Source organism: Salvelinus namaycush, chromosome 13 (genome assembly GCF_016432855.1).
Source record: "Salvelinus namaycush isolate Seneca chromosome 13, SaNama_1.0, whole genome shotgun sequence".
Taxonomy (NCBI): domain Eukaryota; kingdom Metazoa; phylum Chordata; class Actinopteri; order Salmoniformes; family Salmonidae; genus Salvelinus; species Salvelinus namaycush.
In genome coordinates this window covers 31,421,099-31,447,474 of record NC_052319.1, presented here as the reverse complement: position 1 = coordinate 31,447,474, position 26,376 = coordinate 31,421,099, and the positions used below count along the sequence as shown (strand labels likewise).

Genomic DNA, 26,376 nt, shown 5'->3' with positions numbered 1-26,376 from the left:
TATAGCCTACAGGGTGGCGGTGAATGGTGTTGGATTCTAGCTTGAAATACACTTATTCATGTTACCATACCAGAACTTATTGATTACTTTACATGTATAATGAATGTATATGTTGGGGTCAATGGAGGGTGGATAAGAACTAGGTGTATGGAAAGTTAATCAGTGGATCCTATGGAAGGAGGCAAAGGGCAACAGTCTGGTATCAGCCACTGATAAGGTAGGACAGTCGTGGATTAGGGAGGAGTGAGGAATTCGGTCCGAGGTCAGGTCAGATGAAGTGAGGGGGAACAGTCCTGTCACACACATATACTTGCATGCCCACAAAGGTTCTAGCAGGAGGTGGAGCCATGACTATACCAGTGAGTGAGAGGAACCAATGAAGTTCATGAGTAGCAACATATATGTTGACTATCTAGATGTGCAAGGAGGTGACTCCTCCTAGTAGGAGGGTAAACATATATGTGCTTGTGTAAACATGTCTTTGTCTTTTCACCCAGTGGTTGAATAAACTTGGTTTGAGCTTTTCCTAGTCATCCTTTTGAGTTTTTACTCTGACCTTCACTTCTGACCTTCTTCGTTGTTACAGTAGATTGGAGGAGTGAGGTGAAGAAGATGGCTTTCATTGCATCAAAAAAAAACGTAGCATCACTTATTGAGGCACATTTCGATTTCAAACCTAACGGCAATGGAGAACCACATGACTTGGACCAGCCTGCTTACATAATATGTGCAAAAACCATAGGAGATCTACTAAGACTTCCACAAACGGAACACTGATAAACGGGACACTGATAAATACTTGGCCGAAGCCCTGCGTTCGGGATTGCTTGACTGGGCCCTTGACAAAAATAAAGTGTCCTGTATCACCACAGACAAAAGGGTCAACATTGTGGCTGAAGTGAGGCAGCTGAACTGGCCTTAGCTAAATGGCTTTGGCCACAATCTTCATCACTTAAAAAAAATTCTGCTAATCTCTCCAGTCATATAAAGTGTAGTAGAATTGCATGAAATGTTTTTATAAAAGGCCATATTTTTCCTGTGCAAAGAAAGGGGAAGAAACATATCTGATATAGCCTAGCCAAGGCCAATACTCTACCACGCGCTGCATTGAACAGTCTTTTTTGCGAACAGTGATTGAGTTATATTAAACTAAATAATGACTATCCAATTTACTAATGATATTAGGAATAGTCATCTGTCTTACATAAGTCTGCAAATGTGATGATGCATGAATGCTTTATATTTTTGACGGTGAAAATGTGCTTCCCCAAACTTGAGACTCACACGCCTATGAGCAAGACAGTTAGGTCTAAATGCGCTAATGTTGTTCCTTTGCTTAGTGGGAGATAGTGATCTGCACTCAAAAAGAGTGTGTGTGTGTGTGTGTGTGTCACACCTCCACACTCCCATCTCCCCCTACTCACCAATGGGCTGTATCCGTAGCTGGGTCTTATCAGCCTGCTTGCGGGTCATGGTGAACCAGCTGCGGTCGGGGTCCTGGATCCACTCTGCAGCCTGGCAGTAGAGCAAGCCCTGGTCAGCAGGCTGCAGCCGGTGGATGGTCAGCCTGTAGGACGTAGCGCTGGTCTTATCCAGTCTCAGGTCTCCTGCAGTCATCCTCTGTTTGTAAGGTGCACCGGCCCGGAGGACAAAGTCTCGGGACAGAGTGAGGATCTCCTGGGGCGACATGGTAGCGTCCTCAGAGGAACGCAGGTACCAACCCACAGACAGGTGTGTGTGCTGCTCTGTCGCCCGGGAAACCTCACAGGTGAGCTGGAGCGTGTCACCCTCCACCTGGGAGAGGGTCTGTGGCGGCGCGGTGACAGCGAGGGAGTCGGGGATGACTGCAGGAGGAGAGGAGGAAGAAGAGAGAAGAGATGAGTATCACATCGGTGGTTCTATGGCATATGATGACTCACAGGTGGAGCACATCGTTTGGTTGGAGCATGGATCAGAGTTGTGGCTTTCATTCCCATATGTCAACTTTAAGTGGCTTTATATGAAAACATCTGCTATATGACCTTATTGTTGTTATATTTCTATTACATCAGTTGACACTTGCCCCTGGCGTATAGCATAACCCTCTCAGACATACAGGGCACGCACGCACACACCACACACACAGTGTTCAACCAGCCAGGGCACGTTCTCCTAAATGACAGCCTAACACTGGAACCTCAAACAGAGCATTTCCCTGTAGGGGGACCAGATCACACACTCAAAATATACAGACAATGTATTTGGAATGAGAACACATTTCAGAATGAGCTACTATGTATAGCTGACAACAGAAACAAACAAACTCTTCTGGTTAAAAACAGAGAGGAAAAGCGGGAGAGACAGACAGACATGACGGGTTTGGGAGGGAGAAGTGGTAAAACCCTCTATACAGGGCTCGGTGGGCGGCAGGATTATTCTGGGATGGAAGATGATGACATGTCCCAGCAGCAGTCAAGAGGGTGTGTGTGTGTTTCTCTGAATCGCCTTGTGAAGCCTAACACTGTAATATCGTATTTTATAACTTAGATAGGCATGTTGGCAATAGAACAAGCTTTCAAATGATGCCAAACTGACCCAGATTGCGATTTTTTATGGGCCGTTTTTGGATCGCGTAAACAACAGTAATTGTGTGATGGCGGTGAAGCAGGGTTGCGTTCCAAACAAAAAACATCTACAAGTGTGTTTGCACTAGTTCCTCAATGGCACAGCTAGGAGAGCTCAAAACAGCAACTTATAGTTGCATTGAAATGACTTAGGAACTGTGCACACTTTGGAGAGGTGTGTGGCCACTTGGAGACACCAGTTAGTCCTCTTACTTGATCTGTCTTATGTTGCACCTACCCCACATTCTCCAGGAATATTCTTATCATGTTAGTGAATGTATCCAGAGTATTCTCAGACTGCGTTATCAACAAATGTGGCAAAAAGTACAGAAAATGCAAAATACACATAAAATCAACAAGTGTAATGTTTAGATTCAGTCTTGTGTCAGGTGAACTGTTTGGTCCTCAACTTTGGTCTAATACTTTTCCCAGAATCTCCAAAGTGTTCCCTTTCAATTCCTACCATGCTGATGCATTTCATATTTCTTCTTTAAGAAACATTTTAATTTAGCCCTATCCATATAGCCAATTCCCACAGTGTAAAGGGTCAATACATCCTGTCTGAATGTCTGTCAGTTGGATTCATATCCTGTTCAGGTTCTATTATCTCAGTGGGAAAAGGCTCATCTAACCGGTTAGGGGCAGTGGGGACTGTGATGTGGTTTAGATCTAATGACAGAGACCACAGCGAAGACACACACACACACACAGCCCTAGATTGTATAAAGACATCAGTGTGTAAGACACAATGGGTAGCAGCAGCAGTCATCCTTTTAGCTGTTCTGGACAAATGAATGGAGGATGGAATAATGCAGGACCTGGGAGTAGGCTTTCCAGTAATACAGTGTGGTATTGTCAAGCCCTGGTTAAGATGCTTGGCCATTCAAGGGCTTTGTCAAGATGTATGGTATTGGAGTGTATTGTGCACCAGGCGCATGGTATTGAAGTGGTTTGTAGATTTTAAACATTGTAATTGTTGAGTTGTCACATGGGCAATTTTCAAGCCTGGTGGTATCCATATATCCTGAAGTTATCCTGGTATGACTGAGCACAGATGCTAAAAACAGCTTGATCCCAATCTCTTTCGCTTTGTAAGTGTGCGTGCGCGGGCGTGTGTGTGTATGTGTGTGTAGATTGAGATTCAGAGAGATATCAGGAACAACAGAGACAGCCACCACTAATGAAATGAGAGAACAAAGAGATCAGAGAAAAGACATAGAAGAGGAGGAGGATCTGTGTTCAACATCAGGTTACTGCAGTTTATCAAGACACTGGGAAGAATGACAACATGAGAGAGAGACGAAAGATGAAAGACCACAGGAAATACAGGAATTTGTTTGATTTCAATCCCACTGAAATTGTGGCTATGTAACTCCAAAAATGGAATGCAATATTTAGCATACCAGTATCGAGATTTGGGTTGTATTGAACTGAAATGACTTTGAATTAAACTGAAATTGGTTCAAATTGATCTGAATGAACAATTAATTAGTTACAATATCAAAGAAATAGAGCCCACACACTCAAAAGCTCCACCACTGGTTATACAGTCATAACATAGTATATACACGGCGTGTACAAAACATGAAGAACATCGGCGCTTTCCATGACAGACTGACCTGGTGAAAGCTATGATCCCTTATTGATGTCACTTGTTAAATCCACTTCTATCAGTGTAGATGAAGGGGAGGAGACAGGTTAAAGAAGGATTTTGAAGCTTTGAGACAATTGAGACATGAATTGTGTATGTGTGCAATTTAGAGGGTGAATGTGCAAGACTAAATATTTAAGTGCCTTTTAACGGGGTGTGGTATGGTTTGTGTCAAGAACTGCAACGCTGCTGGGTTTTCACTCTCAACAGTTTCCTGTGTGTATCAAGAATGGTCCACCACCCAAAGAGCATCCATCCAACTTGTCACAACTGTGGAAAGCATTGGAGTCAATATGGGCCAGGATCCCTGTGGAATGCTTTCGACACCTTGTGGAGTCCACGCCCCGACGAATTGAGGCTGTTCTGAGGGCAAAAGGGGGGTGCAACTCAATATTAGCTTTTTATTTACTCAGTGTATATATTATTGTTTTTGTGTTGCCCTTTTCAACTTAAATATGTACAGACTGCCTTAATTGGCGCTTGTCTTATGTCTATCAATATGGGTGTGGTACACTCCCGGTGAAACGACCTGACAGACATCCCTGCAGGATGAAAACGCTGTGTGTTTATTCATAAAGTTGCGGGTTGGAGCTTATGACTGCGTGGGCTCCATTTCTTTTACACCAACTTTTTTCACCCCACTAAAGGATGTGTGTTTGATCACACTTTACTATTAAATGAGTTATAGGCAATCCCTGTCACTAAGGGGAAAGTCTCTTATGAAGAGTCTCTGAGTCTGAATGATGGAGGCTTGATATGGGAGTCTCCATATCATGCATGTGATACATAGCGTTCAGACAGAATCTGAAATGCCCTATGTAGGGAGAGAAGGTTCAAAGGCATGACGGAGGCCTCATTTGGTGAGTAAAAAGCCTAGTAGAGATCACCTCTCATACACGGAGAGACCACACTACTAGCCCAATCAATACGAGGGCGGGAAAAAGGGAGGAAGAGAGATTTCTAGCACAGGAGAGAGGGGTAAAAAGAGAGAGAAAAAGAAGAGAGCCTACTCATTCCACAACAACCCTCCTATGCTAAAGCCCCATGTTGCCATAGCAACCCACCCACTCTACACTACCGAGGTCACCCCTAAAACAGCCTACACCTCCCATATATCCCCCACCTGATCCCCCTCTCCCTAGTCCCCCTCCCCCTGAACCACCCAAACACTCTGAATAACTGCAAAACAGAAACTTGCTTCTCTTCTCTACATCCACTGGGTTGGCACAAAACAGCTGGGATGGCATGACACCGAAAAAAATATACCTCCACCTACTCTACTGTCCCCAAGGCCAATCAAATCCTTTCTGGAATGCATTTAACCAATCAGACATGACCCACTGGGGTCATGGTGTGAGGGTCCGATTAGGGCTGTACGAAACAGAACAAACTCTGTGGTCCTTTACAAACCTGCTGTATGTAAAATATTGTGTGCTATAGCTTGGAAAATAACTAATGTGACTCTGGATGGCAACATAATGATGTTTGTTTCCAACATTAGGGCTGTTTCCCTAAAGAAGTTAAATCCACTTTGTGTTTTGCAAAACGCTAGTTAGTTGGTCTATCTGAGTAAAACTAAATGCATGCACTTCAACCGATTGCTGCCCACACCCGCCCGCCCGACTAGCATCTCTACTCTGGACGGTTCTGACTTAGAATATGTGGACAACTACAAATACCTAGGTGTCTGGTTAGACTGTAAACTCTCCATCCAGACTCACATTAAGCATGTCCAATCGGCTTCCTATTTCGCAACAAAGCCTCCTTCACTTACGCCGCCAAACATACCCTCGTAAAACTGACTATCCTACCGATCCTTGACTTCGGTGATGTCATTTACAAAATAGCCTCCAACACTCTACTCAGCAAATTGGATGTCGTCTATCACAGTGCCATCCGTTTTGTCACCAAAGCCCCATATACTACCCACCATTGCGACCTGTATGCTCTCGTTGGCTGGCCCTCGCAACATATTCATCACCAAACCCACTGGCTCCAGGTCATCAATAAGTCTTTGCTAGGAAAAGCCCCACCTTATCTCAGCTTACTGGTCACCATAGCAACATCCACCCGTAGCACGTGCTCCAGCAGGTATATTTCACTGGTCATCCCCAAAGCCAACACTTCTTTGGCCGCCTTTCCTTCCAGTTCTCTGCTGCTAATGACTGTAACGAATTGCAAAAATCACTGAAGCTGGAGAATTATATCTCCCTCTCTAACTATAAGCATCAACTGTCAGAGCAGCTTACCGATCACTGTACCTGTACACAGCCAATCTGTAAATAGCACACCCAACTACCTCATCCCCATATTGTTATTTATTTTTTGCTCTTTTGCACCCCAGTATCTCTACCTGCACATCATCATCTGCACATCTATCACACCAGTGTTAATGCCAAATTGTAATTATTTCACCTCTATGGCCTATTTATTGCCTTACCTCCCTAATCTTACTACATTTGCACACACTGTACATAGATTTTTCTATTGTGTTATTGACTGTACATTTGTTTATCCCATGTGTAAGTAACTCTGTGTTGTTGTTTTTGTCGCACTGCTTAGCTTTATCTTGGCCAGGTTGCAGTTGTAAATGAGAAGTTGTTCTCAACTGGCCTACCTGGTTAAATAAAGGTGAAATATATTTAAAAAAATAAGCCGCCTCAAACGCTGTTTTAGAGAATATGGTAGTATGTCCAACCGGCCTCACAACCGCAGACCACGTGTACACTAGAGGTAAAAAGTTTTAGAACATTTACTTATTCAAGGGTTTTTCTTTATTTTTACTATTTTCTACATTGTAGAATAATAGTGAAGACATCAAAACTATGAAATAACACATGGAATCATGTAGTAACCAAAAAAAGTGTTAAACAAATCAAATATATTTTACATTTGAGATTCATTAAATAGCCACCCTTTGCCTTGATGACACATTTGCACACAGCTTCACCTGGAATGCTTTTCCAACAGTCTTGAAGGAGTTCCCACATATGCTCAGCACTTGTTGGCTGCTTTTCCTTCACTCTGCGGTCCGACTCATCCCAAACCATCTCAATTTGGTTGAGGTCGGGTGATTGTGGAGGCCAGTTCATCTGATGCAGCACTCCATCACTCTCCTTCTTGGTTGAATATCCCTTACACAACCTGGAGGTATGCTGGGTCATTGTCCTGTTGAAAAACAAATGATAGTCCCACTAAGCCAAAACCAGATGGGATGGCCTATCGCTGGCCATGCTGGTTAAGTGTGCCATGAATTCTAAATAAAGCACCCCCACACCATAACCCCTCCTCCTCCATGCTTTACGGTGGGAAATAAACATCCGGAGATCCTCCGTTCACCCACGCAGCGTCTCACAAAGACATGGCGGTTGGAACCAAAAATCTCAAATTTGGACTCATCAGACCAAAGGACAAATTTCCACCGGTCTATGGGCCATTGCTCGTTTTTCTTAGCCCAATTAAGTCTCTTCTTCTTATTTGTGTCCGTTAGTAGTGGTTTCTTTGCAGCAATTCGACAATGAAGGCCTGATTCTCCTCTGAACAGTTGATGTTGAGGTGTGTCTGTTACTTGAACTCTGTGAAGCATTTACTTGGGCTGCAATTTCTGAGACTGGTAACTCTAATGAACTTATTCTCTGCAGCAGAGGTAACTCTGGGTCTTACATTCCTGTGGCAGTCCTCATGAGAGCCAGTTTCATCATAGCGCTTGATGGTTTTTGTGACTGCACTTGAACAAACTTTCAAAGTTCTTGAAATTTTCCGTATTGACTGACCTTCATGTCTTAAAGTAATGATGGACTGTCGTAATGATGGACTGTCTCTTTGCTTATTTGAGCAGTTCTTGTCATAATATGGACCTGGTCTTTTACCAATTGGGGCTATCTTCTGTATACCACCACTACCTTGTCACTATAGAATAACTATCTTCAAAGTAATGACTCGGGACGTCGGGTTTGATATGAAAGCTTCTTTTAGTAATAATACTTGTGCACATTACATTTACTAACTTTAGATTCTACAGAACAATGAATAATGAGTTGCTAGCGCAAAGGAGTCAGCATAATCACCTGTCAATTGCACTTAACTAGCGCGTTCTCTCTCTACTTCCTGTCGCAAGGCATTCTGGAACTTGCAGTCAAAAGCCTAATTCAATACTAACCAGTACAGAATTTGTACACAAATTCTAATACAATTACAAATATCTTTAGATAGAGCTCGATGAATTAACTTAAAGATGAACTCAGTAACCCATTAAAGTTACAACAGTCACAACACAACTGATTGGCTCAAACGCATTAAGAAGGAAAGAAATTCCACAAATGAACAAAATTAGCACACCTGTTAATTGAAATGCATTCCAGGTGATTACCTCATGAAGCTGGTTGAGAGAATGCCAAGAGTGTGTAAAGCTGTCATCAAGGCAAAGAGTGGCTATTTGAAGAATCTCCCTTTTTTGGTTACTACATGAACCATTTGAGTTATTTCATAGCTTTGATGTCTTCACTATTATTCTACAATGTAGAAAATAGCAAAAATAAAGAAAAACCCTTGAATGAGTAGTAGTGTAACCACGCCAGTCCAGGACCTCCACATCTGGCTTCTTCACCTGCAGGATCGTCTGAGACCAGCCAACCGGACAGCTGATGAAACTGAGGAATATTTCTGTCTGTAATAAAGCCCTTTTGTGGTGATAAACTCATTCGGATTGGCACCCATGTCTGCGCCCCTGCCCAGTCATGTGAAATCTATAGATTACGGCCTAATGAATTTATTTAAACTGCCTGATTTCCTTATATGAACAGTAACTCAGTAAAATTGTTAAAATTGTTGCATGTTTAGTTTATATTTTTGTTCAGTATAATAAGGGTCCCATGGGAAACACTGACCAACACTTTGGTTACTACTCTGTCACAACCATCTCCATCCTTACTTTTAATTAATTGTCATGCCAAACAAAACTGCATTCCAAGTGCCCACTGTATTTCAACCGACAAATTAAAATTATTTATGTATTTTTATGATTCCAACAGTTTACCCAAGTGTTTTGATCTATTATCGTAATTAAAATCGTGGTCACAATATATGGTTTAAAAAAAAATGTCAATTCAATTTTTCTGCCCATATCGTGCAGCCCTGGTAAACACAGATGTGATCTCCTTGAGATTCTCCCAGTCGCTCTTTGACCTCAATCTGAGTAAGATTAAGGATGAGGCGATGGACACATGCACGATGTGCATGCCTGCGCACATACACTACAGGAGTGTGGACTTGGCCTAAATCTGGGAGATAATTCAAGGACAGGCACCTGGCCAAGCCCATACTACTGCTGCTAGTAGTGGACTTGTTTTCTCTTAAGTAAGATATAGTACTATGATGAGCAGTCTAGAAACAGGCTACAATCACAACATGCTTACATCCGCTGGTTGAAATTATATGGTTTTATTTGCCACCCACCAGATTTTCAAAAGGTGTCACCAGGCGCGTTAAATAACAGTGGGTGTGTGGACTGGAATCTCTCCCCTCCCCCTTGCTTTCTCCCCTCTTGTTATTCTGACCCATCTCTCTTCCACCCCCTCTCCCTCATCACCATCTCTGCATCACTTTCACCCCATCTCCCTCATCCTCCTCTCTCCATCTCTCTTCTATCCCATCCCCCTCTCTCACATTTCTCTCTCTGAAGTGTTGTCGCTGGTCCCTCTGGCCGGCCTTTCATGAAGAGTCCCACAACATCAGAGAGAGGTGTGACATGGCCAGATAAACGAGGGAGGAAAAGAGAAATGGAGAGACAGAAAGAGAGGTAAAGATGATAACTTGAGCAGTGTGATCTGGAATGTCAAGTTCAAACCCCCTATCCTAACATCAAACCTTTATTTAACCATTGAAGTTACACTTAAGAAATTCTCTTTTTGAACAAGAACAGAAGGAGTAGATTAAAATAACGTGTGTGTGTGTGTGTGTTTTCCTATGGACTGTGATGGTCAACCCTCATTATCAGATTTTTTGTAATGGGAACTGCATATTACAAGACTTAATGGCAGCACTGAGTCACTAAGTGCCCACTGACACACAAGTATTAGTAATAATCCATACATTAAGTTACCGTCAATAGGTTGTTATCAATAAAATGTCACAATACAGCGGGTGGAACAAAAAATCTAAAATGTGGACTCATCAGACCAAAAGGACAGATTTCCACCAGTCTAATGTCCATTGCTTGTGTTTCTTGGTCCAAGCAAGTCTCTTCTTCTTATTGGTGTCCTTTAGTAGTTTCTTTGCAGCAATTCGACCATGAAGGCCTGATTCGCGCAGTCCCCTCTGAAAAGTTGATGTTGATGTAACGATCGTCTATAGGTGATTTAGCGGACCAATGCGCAGCGGGTGCTGAATACATAATGAAATTTAATGAAGATCCAACCAAAACAGAACACTGACAAAATACAAAACAAATAAACGACGTGAACGAACGAGACAGTACCGTGTGGTGCACAGACACAGACACAGCAACAATCACCCACAAACAAACAGTGAGAACAGCCTACCTTAATATGGTTCTCAATCAGAGGAAACGTCAAACACCTGCCTCTAATTGAGAACCATATCAGGCAACACATTAAACCCAACATAGAAACACAATACATAGAATGCCCACCCCAACTCACGCCCTGACCAACTAAACACATACAAAAACAAGGAAAACAGGTCAGGAACGTGACAGTTGAGATGTGTCTGTTACTTGAACTCTGTGAAGGATTTTTTTGGGCTGCAATCTGAGGTGCAGTTAACTAATGAACTTATCCTCTGCAGCAGAGGTAACTCTGGGTCTTGCTTTCCTGTGGCGGTCCTCATGAGAGCCAGTTTCATCAAAGTGCTTGATGGTTTTTGCAAATGCACTTGAAGAAACTTTCAAAGATATTGACATTTTCCGTATTGACCTTCATGTCTTAAAGTAATGATGGACTGTCTCTCTGCTTATTTGAGCTGTTCTTGCCATAATATGGACTTCGTCTTTTACCAAATAGGGCTATCTTCTGTATACCACCCCTATTTTGTCACAACACAACTGATTGGCTCAAATCCATTAAGAAGGAAAGAAATTCCATGAATTAACTTTTAACAAGGCAATTGAAATGCATTCCAGGTGACTACCTCATGAAGCTGGTTGAGAGAATGCCAAGAGCGTGTAAAGCTGTCATCAAGGCAAAGGGTGACTACTTTGAAGAATCTCCCTTTTTTGGTTACTACATGATCCATATGAGTTATGTCATAGCTTTGATGTCTTCACTATTATTCTACAATGTAGAAAATAGCAAAAATAAAGAAAAACCCTTGAATGAGTAGTAGTGTAACCACGCCAGTCCAGGACCTCCACATCTGGCTTCTTCACCTGCAGGATTGTCTGAGACCAGCCAACTGGACAGCTGATGAAACTGAGGAGTATTTCTGTCTGTAATTAAGCAATTTGGTGGTGATAAACTCATTCGGATTGGCTGTGCCTGGCACCCAAATATACAAATATATTTAGATTTGTTGAACACTTTTTTAGTTACTACATGATTCCATGTGTTATTTCATAGTTTTGATGTCTTCACTATTAATCTACAATGGTAGAAAATAGTAAAAATAAAGAAAAATCTTGGAATGAGTAGGTGTGTCCAAACTTTTGACTTGTAGTAATATATATATACAGTTGAAGTCGGAAGTTTACATACACCTTAGCCAAATACATTTAAACTCAGTTTTTCACAATTCCTGACATTTAATCCTAGTTTTAGGTCAGTTTTAGGTCAGTTAGGATCACCACTTTATTTTAAGAATGTGAAAAGTCAGAATAATAGTAGAGAGAATTATTTATTTCAGCTCATATTTCTTTCATCACATTCCCAGTGGGTCAGAAGTTTACATACACTCAATTAGTATTCGGTAGAATTGCCTTTAAATGGTTTAACTTGGGTCAAACGTTTCAGGTAGCCTTCCACAAGCTTCCCACAATAAGTTGGGTGAATTTTGGCCCATTTCTCCTGACAGAGCTGGTGTAACTGAGTCAGGTTTGTAGGCCTCCTTGCTCGCACACGCTTTTTCAGTTCTGCCCACAAATTTTCTATAGGATTGAGGTCAGGACTTTGTGATGGTCACTCCAATACCTTGACTCTGTTGTCCTTAAGCCATTTTGCCACAACTTTGGAAGAATGCTTGGGGTCATTGTCCAGTTGGAAGACCCATTTGCGACCAAGTTTTAACTTCCTTGAGAAGATGTTGCTTCAATATATCCACATAATTTCCCTTCCTCATGCAGCCATCTATTTTGTGAAGTGCACCAGTCCCTCCTGCAGCAAAGCACCCCCACAACATGATGCTGCCACCCACGTGCTTCACGGTTGGGATGGTGTTCTTCGGCTTGCAAGCCTCCCCATTTTCTCTCCAAACATAACAATGGTCATTATGGCCAAACAGTTACATTTTTGTTTCATCAGACCAGAGGACATTTCTCCAAAAAGTATGATCTTTGTATCCATGTGCAGTTGCAAACCGTAGTCTGCCTTTTTTTATGGCGGTTTTGGAGCACTGGCTTCTTCCTTGCTGAGCGGCCTTTCAGGTTATGTCAATATAGGACTCATTTTACTGTGGATATAGATACTTTTGTACCTGTTTCCTCCAGCATCTTCACAAGGTCCTTTGCTGTTGTTCTGGGATTGATTTGCACTTTTTGCACCAAAGTACATTCATCTCTAGGAGACAGAACGCGTCTCCTTCCTGAGCGGTATGATGGCTGTGTGGTCCCATGGTGCTTATACTTGCGTACTATTGTTTGTACAGATGAACGTGGTACCTTCAGGTGTTTGGAAATTGCTCCCAAGGATGAACCAGACTTGTGGAGAGGTCTACAATTGTTTTTTTCTGAGGTCTTGGCTGATTTCTTTTGATTTTCTCATGATGTCAAGCAAAGAGGCATTGAGTTTGAAGGTAGGCCTTGAAATACATCCACCGGTACACCTCCAAATGACTCAAATGATGTCAATTAGCCTATCAGAAGCTTCTAAAACCATGACATCATTTTCCAAGCTGTTTAAAGGTATGTAAACATCTAACCCACTGGAATTGTCATACAGTGAATTACAAGTGAAATAATCTGTCTGTAAACAATTGTTGGAAAAATTATTTGTGTCATTTACAAAGTAGATGTCCTATCCGACTTGCCAAACCTATAGTTTGTTAACAAGAAATGTGTGGAGTGATTGAAATACTAGTTTTAATGACTCCAACCTAAGTGTATGTAAACTTCCGACTTCAACTATATATATAATATATATATATATATATATATATATATATATATATATACATACACACACACACACATGTATATATATATATATACACACACACACATACACACATATATATACACATACACACAAACAATATATAGCCCTCTAGGTTATCCCCTGAAAGTTAGCTTGTTAACTAGCCATATTGACGTGATCAGTTGTTAGCTAGCTAGCCAATTTTACATGGTCCATCAATCAATGTAGCCCATAATTTCTGTCAGCAGCAATCGTGATTAAACAGTGTTGAAAAGGGGATGTTAGGTAACTTCGATAGGTAGGCCTACAGTTGTGGCCAAAAGTTTTGAGAATGACACAAATATACATTTTCACAAAGTCTGCTGCCTCAGTTTGTATGATGGCAATTTGCATATACTCCAGAATGTTATGAAGAGTGATCAGACGAATCGCAATTAATTGCAAAGTCCCTCTTTGCCATGCAAATGAACTGAATCCCCAACAAACATTTCCACTGCATTTCAGCCCTGCCACAAAAGGACCAGCTGACATCATGTCAGTGATTCTCTCGTTAACACAGGTGTGAGTGTTGACGAGGACAAGGCTGGAGATCACTCTGTCATTCTGATTGAGTTCAAATAACAGACTGGAAGCTTCAAAAGGAGGGTGGTGCTTGGAATCATTATTCTTCCTCTGTCAACCATGGTTACCTGCAAGGACACACGTGCCGTTATCATTGCTTTGCACAAAAAGGGCTTCACAGGCAAGGATATTGCTGCCAGTAAGATTGCACCTAAATCAACCATTTATCAGATCATCAAGAACTTCAAGGAGAGCGGTTCAATTGTTGTGAAGAAGGCTACAGGGCGCCCAATAAAGTCCAGCAAGCGCCAGGACCATCTCCTAAAGTTGATTCAGCTGCGGGATCGGGATCGGGGCACCACCTGTACAGAGCTTGCTCAGGAATGGCAGCAGGCAGGTGTGAGTTCATCTGCACGCACAGTGAGGCGAAGACTTTTGGAGGATGGCCTGGTGTCAAGAAGGACAGCAAAGAAGCCACTTCTCTCCAGGAAAAACATCAGGGACAGACTGATATTCTGCAAAAGGTACAGGGATTGGACAGCTGAGGCCTGGGGTAAAGTCATTTTCTCTGATGAATCCCTTTTCCGATTGTTTGGGGCATCCGGAAAAAAGCTTGTCCGGAGAAGACAAGGTGAGCGCTACCATCAGTCCTGTGTCATGCCAACAGTAAAGCATCCTGAGACCATTCATGTGTGGGGCTGCTTCTCAGCCAAGGGAGTGGGCTCACTCATAATTTTGCCTAAGAACACAGCCATGAATAAAGAATGGTACCAACACATACTCCGAGAGCAACTTCTCCCAACCAACCAGGAACAGTTTGGTGACGAACAATGCCTTTTCCAGCATGATGGAGCACCTTGACATAAGGCAAAAGTGATAACTAAGGGGCTCGGGGAAGAAAACATCGATATTTTGGGTCCATGGCCAGGAAACTCCCCAGACCTTAATCTTATTGAGAACTTGTGGTCAATCCTCATGAGGCGGGTGGACAAACAAAAAAAAACAAATTCTGACAAACTGGGCTGCCATCAGTCAGGATGTGGCGCAGAAGTAAATTGAAAGCATGCCAGGGCGGATTGCAGAGGTCTTGAAAAAGAAGGGTCAACACTGCAAATATTGACTCTTTGCATCAACTTCATGTAATTGTCAATAAAAGCCTTTGCCACTTATGAAATGCTTGTAATTATACTTCAGTTTTCCATAGTAACATCTGACAAAAATATCTAAAGACACTGAAGCAGCAAACTTTGTGGAAACTTTTGGCCACGACTGGTTGGAGAAAAAAGTACATTAGGTCTACTTATACTACTACTACGCTATATGTTTAGCCAACTGTACAACGTAAAGTAAACATTATCAGCTACTGTAATAGTACATCGGCAAATGTGCCCTTCTGCTGCTTGACAGGCAGAACCAACGAAGGATGGGAAATGGACCTAAACAACTCATACTTGTAAGGTACAGTTATTTTATTTAATATTCCTCAAATATCCAATTAATGGTGGCCTATATGGAGAGATATCATGAGGCTACCCTCTGAAATGACATGATCAACTTATGTTTACTGACCATGAAAAGCATGCAGTTACTAGCTGTATATCTCTGATGATAGAGCTAAACAGTTACTAGATGTATATCTCTGATGATAGAGCTAAACAGTTACTAGCTGTATATCTCTGATGATAGAGCTAAACAGTTACTAGATGTATATCTCTGATGATAGAGCTAAACAGTTACTAGCTGTATATCTCTGATGATAGAGCTAAACAGTTACTAGATGTATATCTCTGATGATAGAGCTAAATGTGAGCAATTGTTTTGCATGGAATAATGGGACATGTGTAGTTGTGACTATGCTCTTCATGAGGTGACGATATTACAACCAAATAGTTAACACTTATTTAACAATCCCTTGAAAACGGCACGCAGTTGTCAATGGTTTTAGCAGAGCTGGGAGTCTCCTTGCCCCCAAGCAGGCAAATCGAACGCTCTGAACCTTATTGTGACATTTTGTTGATAACCATCTATAGGCATTGAAATGTGAAGAGGGGCAAACAGACATTACAGAACATCACTATAAGAGAAGGAGAATGGCCGAGGACACGGAAGGCTCATTGGCAGTAATTGCTCTGTGAGAAATGGAGATTACTGCTGAGAGGAAAATGGAGAAGATGGGTGATACTTCAACTCTACTGTAAGAGTGTGTGTGTGTGTGTGTTGCTGTGTGTGTGTGTGTGTGTGTGTGTGTGTGTGTGTGTGTGTGTGTGTGTGTGTGTGTGTGTGTGTGTGTGTGTGTGTGTGTGTGTGTGTGTGTGTGTGTGTGTGTGTGTGTGTGTGTGTACAGGAATTGTATATGAATCCAGTGATGACCAGAGGAATGGACAAATGTATCCTCTCTCTGTCTTACCTCTTCCTCCTCCTCCCACTGAGGCTAAGAGCAAGTGGTGAGAGAGGGATGAATACATTCTGAGGGTTAGCAAGGAGGGAGGAGAGGGCGAACGAGGATGATGATGCAGATGGTGACGAAGATCAAAGAGAAGATGAAGAGAAGATTGAGGAAGAGGATGATGAGTGTTCCTCATGCACACACAGCAGGATGCCCTGAGAGATGTTGAGCCTCACAGCTGGAAGTGCAAAGACTGCTTTAGAGGTTGAGTGAACGTTCTCTCTCCCTCCGTCTCTCTTGATGCGTCTCTCTCCCTCCGTCTCTCTTGATGTGTCTCTCTCCCTCTGTCTCTCTCCCTCTGTCTCTCTTGATGCGTCTCTCTCCCTCCGTCTCTCTTGATTTATCTCTCTCCCTCCGTCTCTCTTGATTTATCTCTCTCCCTCCGTCTCTCTTGATGCATCTCTCTCCCTCCGTCTCTCTTGATGCGTCTCTCTCCCTCCGTCTCTCTTGATGTGTCTCTCACCCTCTGTCTCTCTCCCTCCGTCTCTCTTGATAGGTCTCTCTCCCTCCGTCTCTCTTGATTTATCTCTCTCCCTCCGTCTCTCTTGATGCGTCGCACTCCCTCCGTCTCTCTTGATGCGTCGCACTCCCTCCGTCTCCCTTGATGCGTCACACTCCCTCCGTCTCCCTTGATGCGTCGCTCTCGCTCCGTCTATCTTGATGTGTCTCTCTCCCTCCGTCTCCCTTGATGCGTCTCTCTCCCTCCGTCTCTCTTGATGCGTCTCTCTCGCTCCGTCTCTCTTGATGCGTCTCTCTCCCTCCGTCTCTCTTGATGCGTCTTTCTCCCTCCGTCTCTCTTGATGCATCTCTCTCCCTCTGTCTCTCTTGATGCGTCTCTCTCCCTCTGTCTCTCTTGATGCGTCGCACTCCCTCCGTCTCCCTTGATGCGTCTCTCTCCCTCCGTCTCTCTTGATGCGTCGCACTCCCTCAGTCTCTCCTGATGAGTCGCACTCCCTCCGTCTCTCTTGATGCGTCGCACTCCCTCCGTCTCTCTTGATGCGTCGCACTCCCTCCGTCTCTCTTGATGCGTCGCACTCCCTCCGTCTCTCTTGATGCGTCGCACTCCCTCTGTCTCTCTTGATGCGTCTCTCTCCCTCCGTCTCTCTTGATGCGTCTCTCTCCCTCCGTCTCTCTTGATGCGTCTCTCTCCCTCCGTCTCTCTTGATGCGTCTCTCTCCCTCCGTCTCTCTCGATGCGTCTCTCTCCCTCCGTCTCTCTCGATGCGTCTCTCTCCCTCCGTCTCTCTCCCTCCGTCTCTCTCGATGCGTCTCTCTCCCTCCGTCTCTCTCCCTCCGTCTCTCTCCCTCCGTCTCTCTCGATGCGTCTCTCTCCCTCCGTCTCCCTTGATGTGTCTCTCTCCCCATCTCAGTCTGTCTGTCTGTCTCCCTCTCGGTGGGTGGTTGTCTGTCTGTCTCCCTCTCGGTGGGTGGTTGTCTGTCTGTCTCCCTCTCGGTGGGTGGTTGTCTGTCTGTCTCCCTCTCGGTGGGTGTCTGTCTGTCTGTCTGTCTGTCTGTCTGTCTGTCTGTCTGTCTGTCTGTCTGTCTGTCTGTCTGTCTGTCTGTCTGTCTGTCTGTCTGTCTGTCTGTCTGGGTCTGACACACATACACACACTTTCTTCTATCACAGGAGACTAGAGAGCTTTTAACATTGAACACACTTGGAATCCCCCATCACTAGAGCTGTGAAGAGAAACACAACCTCAAACATGACTGTGTGTACAGATGAGAGAGAGCGAGAGAGAGGGGAGAAGAGTTACTGGATACAGAAATCAGGAGAGTTGAGGGGGGAGAGATGGGGTAACGGAGAAAGAGAGGAAAGAGGGGAGAAGAGTTTACAGGATACAGAAATCAGGAGAGTTGAGGGGGAGAGAGGGGGTAACGGAGAAAGAGAGGAAAGAGGGGAGAAGAGTTTACAGGATACAGAAATCAGGAGAGTTGAGGGGGAGAGAGGGGGTAACGGAGAAAGAGAGGAAAGAGGGGAGAAGAGTTTACAGGATACAGAAATCAGGAGAGTTGAGGGGGAGAGAGGGGGTAACGGAGAAAGAGAGGAAAGAGGGGAGAAGAGTTTACAGGATACAGAAATCAGGAGAGTTGAGGGGGAGAGAGGGGGTAACGGAGAAAGAGAGGAAAGAGGGGAGAAGAGTTACTGGATACAGAAATTAGGAGAGTTGAGGGGGAGAGAGGGGGTAACGGAGAAAGAGAGGAAAGAGGGGAGAAGAGTTACTGGATACAGAAATCAGGAGAGTTGAGGGGGGAGAGAGGGGGTAACGGAGAAAGAGAGGAACATAGAGGAGAAGAGTTACTGGATACAGAAATCAGGAGAGTTGAGGGGGGAGAGAGGGGGTAACGGAGAAAGAGAGGAAAGAGGGGAGATAAGAGAACACAACCTCAGTAGAGAAGAGAGGACAGGGTGATGTAGGGTCTCAGCAGGGGGCACATTCATAATACAACACTACAGATGAAGGCATGAGCCATACTGCCTGTAAAACACTGTGTGTGTGTGTGTGTGTGTGTGTGTGTGTGTGTGTGTGTGTGTGTGTGTGTGTGTGTGTGTGTGTGTGTGTGTGTGTGTGTGTGTGTGTGTGTGTACTCTTAATAACTTATCCCAAGCCATCTTTTAAGTAATTTTTTTTGCAGCCCACATGAAGTCTTCGACACATTGCTATAAAAACACAGTAAAATTATCTCAAATTTGAACATAGGAGACCGAGGGAGGGAGAGAATGAGGGAGGGAAATAAAGAGGTGGAGAAAGGATGACATGCCACTGCAGGAAATGGGTCTGAGCTATTCAATATGAGACATCTCGCTTCCTGCTAATGGAGTAACCACATACAGGTGGTGTGTGTGTATGTATGTGTGTGTGTGTGTATGTGTGTGTGTATGTATGTGTGTGTGTGTGTATGTGTGTGTGTGTGTGTGTGTGTCACTGACTGCAGCCCACATGACGTGGAGGCTGTACTGTTAAATAAGGGCCTCTGAATCATCCTCTCCTCTCTCTCTGGCTTTCTTTTTCACACTCCTCCTCTCACTCACCAAAATCTCTGCATTTTCACTCACAATTTACTTCTTCACTCTCTCCGCACTCTTTCTGCCCTTTTTCTCTCACATTGTCTTATGGTTTTCTCTTTCGTTAGCCAAGCTGCTTGTCAGCACCCTATTATCACTTCTATGTTGTTCTCACTCTCCTCCTCCTCTCCCTATCTGCCTGGCTGATACTTCTACTGTACAATGTATTATAGTTACACTGTTTATATACACTGCATATGTATTTATATACCGGATTCTTGACATAGCTCACTCTGATATTTCTACTGCTGTACATATAATTCCTAACATATGTAGTTTACAATCATCATCAGGTGTACATACGTACAGATTGCATTCGGATTACAGTTACAGTGTTACTTGGGTTGATCATTGGATTCATTCCAACATTTCTTGATTTGTGTTTTTGTTACATTTTCATATTTTTTAATATTTGTGTACTTGTTTGACATTTTACTGCGTTATCAGGAGCTAGTAACATAAGCATTTCGCTGCACCCGCCTTAACACCTGGTAAATCGTGTACACGACCAATAAACTTTGATACTGATGCTGTGCTCTCTCATTCAAGCTGCTAACCGGTCTCTGGCTCTCCCTCACTCTTTAATCAGAGATGATTTAGCATTTACGTTTTAAGTTATACAATCCCATCTAGCCCTCTGGTGGATCCAGATGTGTTAGTGTGTGTGAGTGTGAGTGTGAGTGTGAGTGTGAGTGTGAGTGTGAGTGTGAGTGTGAGTGTGTGTGTGTGTGTGTGAGAGAGAGAGAGCAGACCCCTGTGGATATTACAGCTCATTATACCTGCAGGCAGATGGCGGAACCGAGATGGAAATCAGTGTGACACACATACACACACACAGCGGCACACCTAACACAAACTCACAAAAAGAAACACAGAACCACACACACAGCGGCGCCAGCCTGAGAGCCCTGAAGGGACATCTGCTCTCTGACACACAAAGGACTAACTGAGCTAAGAGAGACTACTAGCCCGTCCCCCACCCCTGTCCCGTCCCCCAGGGCAGTGAGAGAGACTACTAGCCCATCCCCCACCCCTGTCCCGTCCCCCAGGGCAGTGAGAGAGACAACTAGCCCGTCCCCCACCCCTGTCCCGTCCCCAGGGCAGTGAGAGAGACTATTAGCCCATCCCCCACCCCTGTCCCGTCCCCCAGGGCAGTGAGAGAGACTACTAGCCCGTCCCCCACCCCTGTTGTAACGATCGTCGTCATATTCCTCCTCCTCGGATGAGGAGGAGCATGGATCAGACCAACACGCAGCGAGGTATGTGGACATAATGATTTATTAGACAAACGACGAAACACAAAATAACACTTTAGAAAACAAAATAACAAAACGAACTAAACAGACCTAAACTTACGAACTTACATGAAACGAAGAACACACGAACAGGAACAGACAAACCGAAACAGTCCCGTGTGGTAACATGTACTGACACGGAAGACAACCACCCACAAACAAACAGTGAGAACAACCTACCTTAATATGACTCTCAATCAGAGGAAACGTCAAACACCTGCCTCTAATTGAGAGCCATACCAGGCAACCCAAAACCAACATAGAAACAGAAAACATAGACTGCCCACCCAAAACTCACGCCCTGACCAATAAACACATACCAAACAACAGAAAACAGGTCAGGAACGTGACAGAACCCCCCCCTCAAGGTGCGAACTCCGGGCGCACCCCTACAACTCAAGGGGAGGGTCTGGGTGGGCATCTGTCCGCGGTGGCGGCTCCGGCGGTGGACGAGGACACCACTCCACCACTGTCTTTGTCCCCCTCCTTAGCGTCCTTTGAGTGGCGACCCTCGCCCCCGACCATGGTCCAGGAACCTTCACTAAGGCCCCTCCTACATAGAGGAGACAGCTCAGGACAGAGAGGTAGCTCAGGACAGAGAGGTAGCTCAGGACAGAGAGGTAGCTCAGGACAGAGAGGTAGCTCCGGACAGAGAGGTAGCTCCGGACAGAGAGGTAGCTTAGGACAGAGGGACAACTCTGTACTAATGGCAGCTCCGGACTGGGTGGCAGCTCCGGACTGGGTGGCAGCTCCGGACTGGGTGGCAGCTCCGGACTGAGTGGCAGCTCCGGACTGAGTGGCAGCTCCGGACTGAGTGGCAGCTCCGGACTGAGTGGCAGCTCATGACTGAGTGGCAGCTCATGACTGGAGGGCAGCTCATGACTGTAGGGCAGCTCATGACTGTAGGGCAGCTCATGACTGTAGGGCAGCTCATGACTGGAGGGCAGCTCATGACTGGAGGGCAGCTCATGACTGTAGGGCAGCTCATGACTGGAGGGCAGCTCCTGACTGGCTGGCGGCTCTGGCAGCTCCTGACTGGCTGGCGGCTCTGGCAGCTCCTGACTGGCTGGCGGCTCTGGCAGCTCCTGACTGGCTGGCGGCTCTGGCAGCTCCTGACTGGCTGGCGGCTCTGGCAGCTCCTGACTGGCTGGCGGCTCTGGCGGCTCCTGACTGACGGACAGCTCTAGCGGCTCCTGACTGACGGACGGCTCTAATGGCTCGGGCCAGACGGGCGGCTCTAATGGCTCGGGGCAGACGGATGGCTCAGAAGGCGCTGGGCAGACGGATGGCTCAGACGACGTTGGGCAGACGGATGGCTCAGACGGCGCTGGGCAGACGGATGGCTCAGACGGCGCTGGGCAGACGGATGGCTCAGACGGCGCTGGGCAGACAGATGGCTCAGACGGCGCTGGACAGACGGATGGCTCAGACGGCGCTGGGCAGACAGATGGCTCAGACGGTGCTGGGCAGACAGATGGCTCAGACGGTGCTGGGCAGACAGATGGCTCAGACGGTGCTGGGCAGACTAACAGTGCAGGCGGCGTTGGGCAGACAGCCGACTCTGACCTGCTGAGGCGCACAGTAGGCCTGGTGCGTGGTGCCGAAACTGGAGGCACTGAGCTTGAGACACGCACCACAGGGAGAGTGCGTGGAGGAGGACCAGGGCTCTGGAGACGCACTGGAAGCCTGGTGCGTGGTGTAGGCACTGGTGGTACTGAGCTGGGGCGGGAAGGTGGCGCCGGATATACCGGACCGTGCAAGCGTACTGGCTCCTTTGAGCACTGAGCCTGCCCAACCTTACCTGGTTGCATGCTCCCCGTAGCCCGTCCAATGCGGGGAGGTGGAATAACCCGCACTGGGCTGTGTTGGCGAACCGGGGACACCATGCGTAAGGCTGGTGCCATGTACACCGGCCCGAGGAGACGTACTGGAGGCCAGATATGTTGAGCCGGCTTCATGGCACTTGGCTCAATGCTCACTCTAGCCCGGCTAGTACGGGGAGGTGGAATAACCCGCACCGGGCTATGAACACGTACAGGAGACACCATGCGCTCTACTGCGTAACACGGTGTCTGCCCGTACTCTCGCTCTCCACGGTAAGCCCGGGAAGTTGGCGCAGGTCTCCTACCTGACTTCGCCACACTACCCTTTAGCCCCCCCCCCCCCCAAGAAATGTTTGGGTTGTACTTGCGGGCTTCCAGCCTTGCTTCCGTGCTGCCTCCTCATATCGTCGCCTCTCCGCTTTAGATGCCTCCAGCTCCGCCTTGGGACGGCGACACTCCTCTGGCTCTGCCCAGGGTCCTTCTCCGTCCAGAATCTCTTCCCATGTCCAATCCTCCTTGACCCACTGCTGCTGTCGTTGCTGTCCGTTAACCCGCTGCTTGATCTGGGTTTGGTGGGTGGTTCTGTAACGATCGTCGTCATATTCCTCCTCCTCGGATGAGGAGGAGCATGGATCAGACCAACACGCAGCGAGGTATGTGGACATAATGATTTATTAGACAAACGACGAAACACAAAATAACACTTTAGAAAACAAAATAACAAAACGAACTAAACAGACCTAAACTTACGAACTTACATGAAACGAAGAACACACGAACAGGAACAGACAAACCGAAACAGTCCCGTGTGGTAACATGTACTGACACGGAAGACAACCACCCACAAACAAACAGTGAGAACAACCTACCTTAATATGACTCTCAATCAGAGGAAACGTCAAACACCTGCCTCTAATTGAGAGCCATACCAGGCAACCCAAAACCAACATAGAAACAGAAAACATAGACTGCCCACCCAAAACTCACGCCCTGACCAATAAACACATACCAAACAACAGAAAACAGGTCAGGAACGTGACAGAACCCCCCCCTCAAGGTGCGAACTCCGGGCGCACCCCTACAACTCAAGGGGAGGGTCTGGGTGGGCATCTGTCCGCGGTGGCGGCTCCGGCGGTGGACGAGGACACCACTCCACCACTGTCTTTGTCCCCCTCCTTAGCGTCCTTTGAGTGGCGACCCTCGCCCCCGACCATGGTCCAGGAACCTTCACTAAGGCCCCTCCTACATAGAGGAGACAGCTCAGGACAGAGAGGTAGCTCAGGACAGAGAGGTAGCTCAGGACAGAGAGGTAGCTCAGGACAGAGAGGTAGCTCCGGACAGAGAGGTAGCTCCGGACAGAGAGGTAGCTTAGGACAGAGGGACAACTCTGTACTAATGGCAGCTCCGGACTGGGTGGCAGCTCCGGACTGGGTGGCAGCTCCGGACTGGGTGGCAGCTCCGGACTGAGTGGCAGCTCCGGACTGAGTGGCAGCTCCGGACTGAGTGGCAGCTCCGGACTGAGTGGCAGCTCATGACTGAGTGGCAGCTCATGACTGAGTGGCAGCTCATGACTGGAGGGCAGCTCATGACTGTAGGGCAGCTCATGACTGTAGGGCAGCTCATGACTGTAGGGCAGCTCATGACTGGAGGGCAGCTCATGACTGGAGGGCAGCTCATGACTGTAGGGCAGCTCATGACTGGAGGGCAGCTCATGACTGGAGGGCAGCTCATGACTGGAGGGCAGCTCATGACTGGAGGGCAGCTCATGACTGAAGGGCAGCTCATGACTGAAGGGCAGCTCATGACTGTAGGGCAGCTCATGACTGGAGGGCAGCTCATGACTGGAGGGCAGCTCATGACTGGAGGGCAGCTCATGACTGGAGGGCAGCTCATGACTGTAGGGCAGCTCATGACTGTCTGGCGGTTCTGGCAGCTCCTGACTGGCTGGCGGCTCTGGCAGCTCCTGACTGGCTGGCGGCTCTGGCAGCTCCTGACTGGCTGGCGGCTCTGGCAGCTCCTGACTGGCTGGCGGCTCTGGCAGCTCCTGACTGGCTGGCGGCTCTGGCAGCTCCTGACTGGCTGGCGGCTCTGGCGGCTCCTGACTGACGGACGGCTCTAGCGGCTCCTGACTGACGGACGGCTCTAATGGCTCGGGCCAGACGGGCGGCTCTAATGGCTCGGGGCAGACGGATGGCTCAGAAGGCGCTGGGCAGACGGATGGCTCAGACGACGTTGGGCAGACGGATGGCTCAGACGGCGTTGGGCAGACGGATGGCTCAGACGGCGCTGGGCAGACGGATGGCTCAGACGGCGCTGGGCAGACAGATGGCTCAGACGGCGCTGGACAGACGGATGGCTCAGACGGCGCTGGGCAGACAGATGGCTCAGACGGTGCTGGGCAGACAGATGGCTCAGACGGTGCTGGGCAGACAGATGGCTCAGACGGTGCTGGGCAGACTAACAGTGCAGGCGGCGTTGGGCAGACAGCCGACTCTGACCTGCTGAGGCGCACAGTAGGCCTGGTGCGTGGTGCCGAAACTGGAGGCACTGAGCTTGAGACACGCACCACAGGGAGAGTGCGTGGAGGAGGACCAGGGCTCTGGAGACGCACTGGAAGCCTGGTGCGTGGTGTAGGCACTGGTGGTACTGAGCTGGGGCGGGAAGGTGGCGCCGGATATACCGGACCGTGCAAGCGTACTGGCTCCTTTGAGCACTGAGCCTGCCCAACCTTACCTGGTTGCATGCTCCCCGTAGCCCGTCCAATGCGGGGAGGTGGAATAACCCGCACTGGGCTGTGTTGGCGAACCGGGGACACCATGCGTAAGGCTGGTGCCATGTACACCGGCCCGAGGAGACGTACTGGAGGCCAGATATGTTGAGCCGGCTTCATGGCACTTGGCTCAATGCTCACTCTAGCCCGGCTAGTACGGGGAGGTGGAATAACCCGCACCGGGCTATGAACACGTACAGGAGACACCATGCGCTCTACTGCGTAACACGGTGTCTGCCCGTACTCTCGCTCTCCACGGTAAGCCCGGGAAGTTGGCGCAGGTCTCCTACCTGACTTCGCCACACTACCCTTTAGCCCCCCCCCCCCCCAAGAAATGTTTGGGTTGTACTTGCGGGCTTCCAGCCTTGCTTCCGTGCTGCCTCCTCATATCGTCGCCTCTCCGCTTTAGATGCCTCCAGCTCCGCCTTGGGACGGCGACACTCCTCTGGCTCTGCCCAGGGTCCTTCTCCGTCCAGAATCTCTTCCCATGTCCAATCCTCCTTGACCCACTGCTGCTGTCGTTGCTGTCCGTTAACCCGCTGCTTGATCTGGGTTTGGTGGGTGGTTCTGTAACGATCGTCGTCATATTCCTCCTCCTCGGATGAGGAGGAGCATGGATCAGACCAACACGCAGCGAGGTATGTGGACATAATGATTTATTAGACAAACGACGAAACACAAAATAACACTTTAGAAAACAAAATAACAAAACGAACTAAACAGACCTAAACTTACGAACTTACATGAAACGAAGAACACACGAACAGGAACAGACAAACCGAAACAGTCCCGTGTGGTAACATGTACTGACACGGAAGACAACCACCCACAAACAAACAGTGAGAACAACCTACCTTAA

At 46.8% G+C, this 26,376-nt stretch overlaps 1 protein-coding gene across 1 annotated transcript in view; it reads right to left on the bottom strand.

Moving 5' to 3' along the window:
* LOC120058088 (immunoglobulin superfamily member 3-like) overlaps positions 1 to 26,376 on the bottom strand; it is a 168,361-nt gene that overhangs the window by 62,239 nt on the left and 79,746 nt on the right. Inside the window, exon 4 of the mRNA XM_039006565.1 lies at positions 1,425 to 1,844. Within this exon, the coding sequence (XP_038862493.1) occupies positions 1,425 to 1,844 (420 nt within the window). The remainder of the gene's footprint in view (positions 1 to 1,424; positions 1,845 to 26,376) is intronic.